Source organism: Tachysurus fulvidraco, chromosome 11 (assembly GCF_022655615.1).
Source record: "Tachysurus fulvidraco isolate hzauxx_2018 chromosome 11, HZAU_PFXX_2.0, whole genome shotgun sequence".
Taxonomy (NCBI): domain Eukaryota; kingdom Metazoa; phylum Chordata; class Actinopteri; order Siluriformes; family Bagridae; genus Tachysurus; species Tachysurus fulvidraco.
Genome location: NC_062528.1, coordinates 12,143,261 through 12,153,403, shown reverse-complemented (window position 1 = coordinate 12,153,403; position 10,143 = coordinate 12,143,261). Strand labels below are relative to the sequence as shown.

General features: G+C 37.9%; 1 protein-coding gene across 1 annotated transcript; it reads left to right on the top strand.

Annotated features, from left to right (window-relative positions):
• The first annotated feature begins 460 nt into the window (after positions 1-460).
• wsb1 (WD repeat and SOCS box containing 1) lies at positions 461-9,721 on the top strand. The gene is made up of 9 exons (XM_027147640.2): positions 461-814; positions 1,773-1,941; positions 3,395-3,666; positions 4,890-5,021; positions 5,457-5,557; positions 8,107-8,279; positions 8,398-8,511; positions 9,145-9,252; positions 9,460-9,721. The coding sequence occupies exons 1-9, from the start codon at positions 775-777 to the stop codon at positions 9,620-9,622; spliced, it is 1,272 nt and encodes a 423-aa protein (XP_027003441.1). The 5' UTR covers positions 461-774; the 3' UTR covers positions 9,623-9,721.
• The last annotated feature ends 422 nt before the right edge of the window (positions 9,722-10,143 follow it).

The following is a 10,143-nucleotide window of genomic DNA, read 5'->3' as shown; positions in this document are numbered from 1 at the left end:
ATATTTATATGTGTGTGTGTATATATATATATATATATATATATATATATGTATATATATATATATATATATATATATATATATATATATATATAAAATGTAAACATAAATGCAGTAAATAAATATAAAGGCTATAGCAGTGCAGAGATGTGTGGACATTGTTGAAAAGTACAAGTAAACGGTTCTGGCATTGAAAAAATGTGCGGACACTGTCGTAAAGGAACAAGAAGTAGAAGTTTATAAGGTTATGGCATTTAAAAATGGTAGTAAGGTATTTTATGGCTTTTTATTTTAACGTTTTGTCCCAAAGAAAAAAATCCAGCCCATTCACGTAAACGCCGACTTTTTCATACGTGCGTTCGAACACGATTCTGAACGTAACGAATCAGAATTCGAACAAATCAGTGGGCGGGGTCACGGCAGTGGGCGGGGTCACGGTCTAGCGGCCATTATAATCCAGTGTATACAAGCGTAACCTGTCATAGTGCTGAGAGAAAGGAACGTGAGAGGCTCCGTATTGTCGACTTTTTTGTTTTTGCGTTGTCGTTATGCAGTTTTTAACGCTAGAATTTGTGGTACAGGGAGTGTAATAACATCTATTTGTACGTATATTGTGAAGTAAAGTGTGAACTGTGTGCTGAGAGTTAGTTAGCCTTGTAGCTGTGAGCTAGCTCGAACATTCCAGCCCACTGAGAGGGTTTGTTTCATCAGCCGTCTCTCACTCAGTCTCGTTTGTCTAAGAAGCGTCGTTTAAAGAGCCTTGTTTCTATTTAGATGGCAAGCTTTCCAGATTTTGTCAACGAAAATGAAATAGGTGAGTATTTAAAACGGTTTTTTTGTTACAACGTTCGTATTAATCTCGTATGGCTGTGACGTGCAGTACGGATGGGGGAAGGGGCAGGTTTGTTAGTCTACTGTACACACACACACACACACACACACACACACACACACACACACACACGTGTATATATACACCACTTCTATCATTTACACACGCGCACACATATATATGTATATATATGTATATGTATAAATTGTGTGTATATATTTATGTGTATATATATATATATATATATATATATATTGTGTACGTGTATATATGTGTCTATGCAAATGATAGAAAGTGTGTGTGTGTGTGTGTGTGTGTGTATATATACATTTTCATACAAATCTATGTGTATATATTTTATATTTGTGTGTGTGTATGTATGTGTATATATATATATATAAATAAAATTTGCATAGACATGCTTATTTATTTTAGTAGTAAACTAGACGCCAGAGTGTCAGGTGATGACCATCGACGTCATTTCTAAATTTAACGTTCTTTAATAAATAAATAAATCGAGTTAAATAAGTTTAAAAACATGTCCGTTAACTGATGACTTAGCAGTTTGTTTGTCTGTTTATCTCACACAGGAAGATGTTCAGTAAACGTGTCTGATGTGTTATCTTTCCTGTCCGATGAACAATCGCTTTGATTTAGTTGGGGGTTTTTTTTTTTAAACTCAATTAACAAAGCTCCCCATGGACATCTTTAAATTCTTCCAACCATTTAACAGTAACATAATAATAAAAGGTAGCACGGTATATAAATAATATTTCACTTGGACAAAGGACGCCTTAACCTTTTTTTGTTATCGAAACACACGTCTTTTTTAGTGAAGGTTATTTTTAGGTTGTCGTGCGAAGATGTCAAGACCAGTTGTACTCTAGATCTGGTAAATAGTGCAGGAGATTTTTTCACACTGATGTTTGTCTGTTTATAGATAAAGCTAAGTTCATTGGAGAACTTTTAGCTCCTGTGGCTCCGTTTGACCAGAAGTCCGGACGGGAGACATGGACTGTAGCTTTTGCTCCTGATGGTTCCTATTTTGCTTGGTCTCAAGGACACCGCATTGTACGGCTCATACCGTGGTCAAAATGCATGAGCAACTTGTGAGTATATGCATGCTTTGTTTGGTGACAAATTGTGTTAATAATTAATCAATAATTATAAATTTCAACTTGTGAGTTTATGCATCTGTATTGTAACCAGTCTTACAGGCACAAAGGTGTTTGTGTGCGTTTGTGTGTGTGAGTGGTTTTCCTTGCCTGACACACTTGGGCACTTGCATTAAAGCAGAAGTTGTTTTTAGACTACCCATAATAGGTTACCCATTTTTATGGTCTGCTACTCTGGGTATTCTGAGAGAACAGTTTAAAACTAATGCCTGCCAGAGTCATCATCTAAATATTAATTTGTTTTATTTTGTTAGACATCTCAGATTGAGAAGCACTAGGTATGTTAGCTGTTTTTAGATTTTTGTTTTGTTTCCCTAAATTGCAAGCCCCAATCTGGATGGAAATGTAGTCATTGTTTTTTAATTAATCTAGCAATTTCACAACTAAACTGAGCCAGCAACATGTTTATTCAGTAGCAGAGTGATTTAAGTAAGCATTGGTCCTATTTGAATCTGTCACAGTTTTACTAAAAACATTAACATGTATTGGATTCTAGTACATCTTTAACAAGGAGTGACATGCATTCATTTATTTGCAGGAAAAACAAAACATTCTTTCTGTATATTTCATAAAAGTAAAAAGTACTGTAATCTCTATTAAATTTCTGTTTTTAATGTTAATGTACTACAGGAGTTTCTATGTGTCAGATGTCCAATATACTTTTAGTTATCAGACTACAGTCTTGTAGGTAGCTCTGTACAATTTTGCAATGGATAAAAAAACTAGAGAATTTGAATGACCAGACCTTTTTTATTTTTCTTTATTACTTTTACACTTGTTGAGTCATGTGGGAATATTCTCAGTAAAGAGGTAAACAAGCTGGGGTTTTTTTTTGTTTTGTTTTTTTGCTCCTGGGAGCCAGACACATGGTATATCATCAACTGTTTTTTTACTGCTTGCCCTTTCTTGGCACAATAGCTCCTTGTGGTATTTGAGAACTAGCCAGAGGAAAAAGGTTCCTTGTTTAATCTAATATTTAAAATTTCATTAGAAAATATTTGATAAACCAGCTTGTTTATCATAAAGCTGAAAACACGCAACTAGCAAAAAATACATAAAAATAGGCAAGAGAATACATAGAATAGTCTAGGCAAGTTTAAGTCAATAACTTCGTATAATGTTGTATAATTATCTCAATTTGTTAAAAGACAATACAATCTTTCATTGTTTATCTTTTTTCTTTTTAAGCACACACATGCATATTTATCAAGTACAGAGTTTGTCTAAACATGAGGTTATTTGATTTTAGATAAATTGAATTTCTTCCTCTTTAAGTCTTTAAGTCCATTATCTCATTTTATCAAATGGAGCATATGACATCATTATTATGCCAAACAATTTTTTGTCTTATTCCTAACCTCTTGTTTTTCATTATTATTATTGTCAGCTCCGTGAGGAAAGAGGAGTGGCTAAATGGCGCAGGCCCCAGGCGTTTGTCTCGGCAAGGTAGCGATGGTGCCCAAGTGCCTGGTGAGCCCCGAGAGCACACCATTGACTGTGGTGACATTGTTTGGGGGCTGGCATTCGGTTCCTCTGTTCCCGAAAGACAGAGCCGCTGTGTGAATATTGAGTGGCACCGTTTTAAATTTGGCCAAGACCAGTTGCTGCTGGCTACCGGCCTCAACAACAGCCGCATCAAGATATGGGACGTGTATACAGGTGAGAATTTTCCATTCATAAACTGAGTAATTGTTGGTGAAGGCTATCGCTAAAAGGCTGTTTTCCTCCCATAACATGTGATGTCCAAAAATATATAGCATTACCCAAGCTCTGTTTAGCAGATGTAAAGAGAGATCTCCCTGACTGCTCCACAGTTCCTGCATGTACCTTTCGTTTTTTTCCCTCCAAGTGGAAAGCAAGAACATGTCATGAATTTTGGCAATCCTTTTCTGTACACTTAATTTGTTTAACCTCTAGGCCTCTGTCATATGTGGCATTTTTATGAACATTTGTGAGCCTCTGCAGGCTCAAATATGTTTGATAGTGACTTTCAGTGAGTTTTAAATTTTGCTACCTAAGCTCGCATTATGTATTGTGTGTACTTTGTCTACTGTGTGTGCAAAGGGAGGCAATGGCTCACAGAAATGGAATGTTCACAGAGTTGTTTTTTTGCATGCCAGTTGAAGTGTTTTCATTGGTAGGTGGGAAATATCTGAAGAGGAGGAGGACCACGTTCTTTACTTCTATTGGTTGCTTTGGGTGTATCGGAGTGACTACCGTTTATTGCTGTAACAGACACAGCCTTCTGCTTCTCTCTTCCCAGAGAGGCACTGCCCTGAAGAGCTCCTGCTTATACTCCCTTATCTCAGGATCCTGTTCTGTTTGAACATACCATGTTGTCGTACAAGGGATTTATCATAACGTTTCAGAAACCTGATGCTGTTTGATCTTACAAAATTGTTAGGAACTGTTACTTAATTCTGATGCTGACATTTTGTGGTTCAGACAGAAAATAGCAGCTATTCTTAATCCAACTCAGATTTGTAGGGCTTTAATGTGAATTAGTTTGACATGTTTTAGGGACCGTTACCATATCCCTCAAGGCTTTTGATTATACCTTAAGAAAACAAGCTTGGGTGTGTCAACCGGCATTCTTGAGCTAATAAAGGCTGTATATCTTGTCTTTGGAGGAAGCTTTATAGTAATAATCTTCTCTTTATACAATGCTTTCCATTAGTGTGAGTCTTGAAGCAGGTTCCTTTGACATTAAAATTCTGTGTGCTGAAAGTGTGGATTTTAAAGGTTTTCTCTGTAGGACAAATCAATTGATGTGGACTTTGTTTAATAAACAATACTTGACTAAGTGTACCAACAGTTAAGTGTCTCTTGACCTCATTTTTTTTTCTAATGGTCAATTTTTTAATTTTATTTTATATGTGCAGGAAAACTTTTGTTGAATCTAATGGATCACACAGACATTGTGCGGGACCTAACATTTGCTCCAGATGGCAGTCTTATACTGGTGTCTGCTTCGAGAGACAAGACATTGCGTGTGTGGGATCTCAAGGATGATGGTGAGATGACCTCCTATTAATCTAAAAATACAGTGTTTATGCAGTATGCCTGAAAGTCCTTGAAATTTATTGCCTCACTTGGAATGTGCTGGGGTGTATGTTGGAATGTGTGTTTTTTGTTTTTTTTCCCCTTGCAGAAATTCTTCTGCGTGCACACAACGTGCACCATATTTCATGATAGCTTTTACTTTGTTTTGGAAGAAGAAAGTGGAACAAGTTTAAGCTTGCCAAACCGCTCTATCTAAAAGCAGCATGTGTCTCACTGTTCATATACATTTTAATTAAGCATATTAAACTTTTTCTTATTCTATGAAAATAAAGAAAAGCCATTTAATACAAACTATACTTACAATTTTCAATCACGCTATATGTATGTATCACACACTGCCATGTCAGCTCACAGCTTCTGATGCATTTTTGGGATTTCTGCTTTAGGTAACATGATGAAAGTGCTGCGTGGACATCAAAACTGGGTGTACTGCAGTGCCTTCTCCCCAGACTCCAAAGTGCTGTGCTCTGTGGGTGCAGGCAAAGCGGTATGTACTTCAGAATCCATTCTAACCTTTTGACTGGATGTACTGTGTGTTTTGAGTATTATTGTTTGTAACTATTTGAATGACATCAAATCAATTTCAATTTTAAAATGAATCTGCACATAATGCTCGGTGTCATAACAGCCATGTCTGTAGTTTTACATTTGACAATTTTTTTGTTTGTTTTTTGTTCTGTGTATATTGAGCATACTGAATGCAGAAATGCCATGGTATCATAATGGCAAATATCATTTTTTAGAAAGCCATCCCTACAGCTATCGGTGTTAAAAAAAAAAAAAGTCTATGGAAGGATTATTCTCCATTTCAATAAAGCTAAATGGTCTGCTAGTCAATTTGCTGTCTCCTCATCCAACAATTTACTTCCTTTTCCAAACGCATTAATGGGCCTAGCCTGATGAGCCCTTATGGCATTGATAATCCTTAAATAGGGGGCAGCTGAACACATGACTACTGTGCTGCCCACAACACATCACTTCGCATGAGCAGACTGCAGTCGTTGTACCATGCGGTTGTGTGTGTCTATAAGTGTCTTGCTTTCCCTGTCCCAGGTGGAGGCAGAGCTCTGTGTGTGAGTGGTATTGAGGGGATGTATGCGGGGCACGGCTGCCATCGCGCCCCCTGCTGGACGCACTTGTGCCCGTGCCCACGCCCCAGGGGCCTCCGTGCTCCTGGCTTCAGGGGCTTCCTGTACGTAGGTGTTGCTCCATGTCTGTCTACATCTGCTGTTGCAGTTAATGCTCCCTTTATTGTATTCTTCAGTTTATCCAACAAGAGTTGGTTTATATGGTAGACCCCCCCTTCCCCAAAAGCTGTTCCTCCTATCACATTTTTCTTTTTATTAATTTGTAGAATCACCGTTTCCCTCACGTGTCCCTCCTCATTAGGTCCTCTTCTGTCAGCCTGAGCAGATCCTTTTTTGTCTTGCTTTATCTGTAGGATTCTGGACATTAGAGCTTAAATCATAATCATCATCATTAACAGCCACACATTAGTGCCCTATCTCCCCTGCTTGCAAACTTGTGGGCCAATGCAAACCTGTGCTGGTGCGATTTGGAAAATTAAATTAAGAGCCTTTAATATTAGTTAATGGTGCAGGTTATAGTGTATTGTTGACATCTGTGAAGAATGAAAGGGCTCTTGGTGCCTTGATAGGCTGTATGTTGTCTGATATATTTAGAATTGAATATAGGCAATATCAGCTTTTGGTTGCCTTAATGGTCCAGTGGCTACTTCTGTTCAGTGCTCCACCAATGATTTTTTTTTTTTTTTGCTGCTTGTAAAGCTGCTTGCAAATATGTTTACTTTGAATAAAAACATTTGAAGCATGAAGAGCCTGGAGTGTTGTCAAGTAATCTTCCCAATGGTTTGATGATACCCTGTAACATACCCAAGCTTTTCAGGCAGCAGATGTAGAAGTGATTGAGTACTGCTTACTAACATGCTTTTTGCCAGAATCTCCTTTGCTGCCAGACGGACCCTGCTGCTAAAGCTTTAATATAATTCTGGCTATTCCAGCTGCATATGTCAGGCTGTGCTAAAAAATTTTAAAGTACAGGCCTGAATCTTGGACACTAGAGCCCTTTCATCTCATGGTGCTGAGTAAGGTGGTGGAAATTCTTTGGTGAGGAACTATGAACTGTTTGTGTAACCCACACTAACTCAATATTTTCAGCTATAGTTTAGGCACTGGCTATTGTAATGCAAATGTATACTTTTGCTCAAGAGCAATGCCTTTAAAAAGTTTCTTAACTAATGAAATGCTTCTAACGATGACTTTTCACTAAAAAAACTTTATTTCTAATTTGACCAGAAACATGAACTAGGACATTGTTCTAAAGTAAAGCTATCTGTTGAGAAACCAATGGCAAATTTTGATGTAGCGAGTTTGTAATGATCATGCTGTATGCTGCTGTATGTTGTTTGCCAAAAGCGTCAACCTTTTGGCCATCAAATGTTCTCTTCTCTTGCAGTATCTCTCTCCTCGTAGGCCTCCGCCGGAGCGGTGCAAGCCTATTGTAAACTCAAGTGAACTAAAACTCTGAAAGGGGATACCAGTGGAGTAACATTATGTTACCTTAAGTTACTACTTGTTTGTATATATATATTTTTTTTTTACCACTTTCTTTAGTCTTTCAAAAAAAAATTGTAAGGTAATTCAACTGAAATATTTTGTAAAAAGTTCTAGCGTGTTACTAATCCAGATTGATTATTGCACTGTTCAAGACCTGAAGTTTAACTAGATTTTAGAAGCTTTGATGGATATTTATAAAAGTTATGCATTATACAAGTCATACATAGTATATTATACACACATGTCCAGTGATTTAACAATGCCTTGCTGTTTGTATGGCATGTGCTAACGATTTCTTTTTGTTTACTGTACTGTGTAATGTTAAAAAAATGACACTGAGCATATCTTGTCTTAATTTGACCTTAATGGTGTATCTTTGTCTGATACTTGGGGTGTGTAAATGCTGTATTCGTCAGTGCAGGGACACTGAGCTATAACCAGTTTCTCTCTTACCTTACAGGTGTTCCTGTGGGACATGGATAAGTACAGTCTGATTCGTAAGCTCGAGGGCCACCATAATGATGTGGTGTCCTGCGAGTTCTCTCCTGATGGAGCCTTGTTGGCCACAGCCTCCTATGACACCCGTGTAATAGTGTGGGATCCTCACACAGCCACTATATTGCTCGAATTAGGGTAAGGCTTTCATAAAAAGTATTTTTCATAAAATACTGCTGTTCTTCTCCTAGCATAACTTTATTTTCGTACCTACTTATAATGACTGCTCATTTTTCTCCTTATTTTTCCATTGCAGGCACCTTTTCCCTCCTCCATCTCCTATATTTGCAGGGGGAGCAAATGACCGCTGGGTTCGTTCTGTGGCTTTTTGTCATGATGGCCGCCATATTGCCAGCATCACTGATGACCGGTAACTTTACATTCAAATTTATTTGTAAACTTAATGGAAACTACAGAGATTTATGTCTGAATGATCACTAAAAGTCCTGAAGCACTAAATAACTGTTGGCTGTAAGGGGGAGGGTTTGTGTTGGTGTGTGTTGGGCCTCCTCTCCTTGGAGATATCACATGCTTCTCAAATGACTGCAATTAATCATCAAGAGGTGCCTGGATTGCACTCGCCGTTGCTCTGCCTCAGCTTGTTACTGGCTGGCCGCAGGGGAGGGGGTTGCTGAGGGAGTGGCATTTAGGGGTGGTTGTGGTTCAGGATTGGCTGAAAGGAAGGGAGTGTTCAGTGTAAAATATTCTTCATACAATGAGTCTCTCTAGACAGACAGCTGAAACATTCACAGTAGAGAATGTTAAAATGCATTTATTGTGAGAAGCTTGCATGAAGAAAAAAGAGCGGAAGTAAATAGTCCAGTAGCATAATCTGACATAAAGCTTGTCCCTAATATTCTTTTTGTGACACTAAGTTTGTAAAGTTTCCCTCTCAGTACATTTTTATTCTCTGATCAGGGATAAGTTACTGGTTCTATAGTGACCTGAGTGATGATAATGTTAACTTTTATTCAAGCTCTGTTCTGTTATTTCTCTTGGTCAGGTTGGTGCGCTTTTGGAGCATCGATGAGAAATCTCCCCAGGCCGTTGCCTCACTCACTAATGGCCTATGCTGTGCCTTCTCTACAAATGGAAGTGTTTTAGCTGCTGGGTGAGTTTTTATTCTGCAGCATGTTATGTGGTTACTTTTCTCATTCAAGTGTTTAGTGATTAATCACATGATCACTGATTTAGTAATTATTAATATTATAAATGGTTATTTTATTAATTTGTCTCATTTAATCTAACAAGAGCTGTACTAAAAAAGTACACATTGGTGTTAAATATCAATCAATCTGTCTATTTTTGTCTTTATTAGTTCACGTGATGGCGGTGTTCATTTCTGGGAGTGTCCTCGCAGTGTCGCCAGCCTTCAGCACTTGTGTCGCATGACACTGCGAAGAGTACTGTCCACACAAAAAGTCTACACACTGTCGATCCCTCAATGCATGCAAGATTACTTGGCCTACAGGAGCTTCTAGCCCAAAAGGCACAGTGGCAAACTGTTAAATCAATAATACAGCCTTTATATGAAAACTGGGTGCTGGAAGGATTGAGGACAAGAAAAATAAATAAATAAAAAGATTGAGGGTGAGAAAAGGAAGTGATATTCTTTTAATAGGCTCTAAGCTGTACTTAAAGATATCACTGCTTTAAGTAATTTTTTGTAAGTGTTATAAAGCTGCTTGCACATTACCCTGTCAGTACCTTTTTTGCACACTAAAACCTAAGTCTTCTCGTTTGCTCCTTCACCCATATCAGCTAGTGGCCTTTAGACTGCCTTATCGTCTATGTCACTTTGGTTTTTTTTTTTTTTCCTCCCTTCTTGGTCCACCAACGTCTTGTGTGCAAAAGCCTATGGTGCAACTTTCAAGAATGACATCTGTAATGTCTTTCTAGCAGGACATGTGAATGTTGGCTGACCTCAAGTGGGGTTCTCTCAAAAGAACTTCAATGATTTGGAGAAAGTGTTGGAATGAAAGAGTTGCATACTTTTTCTACG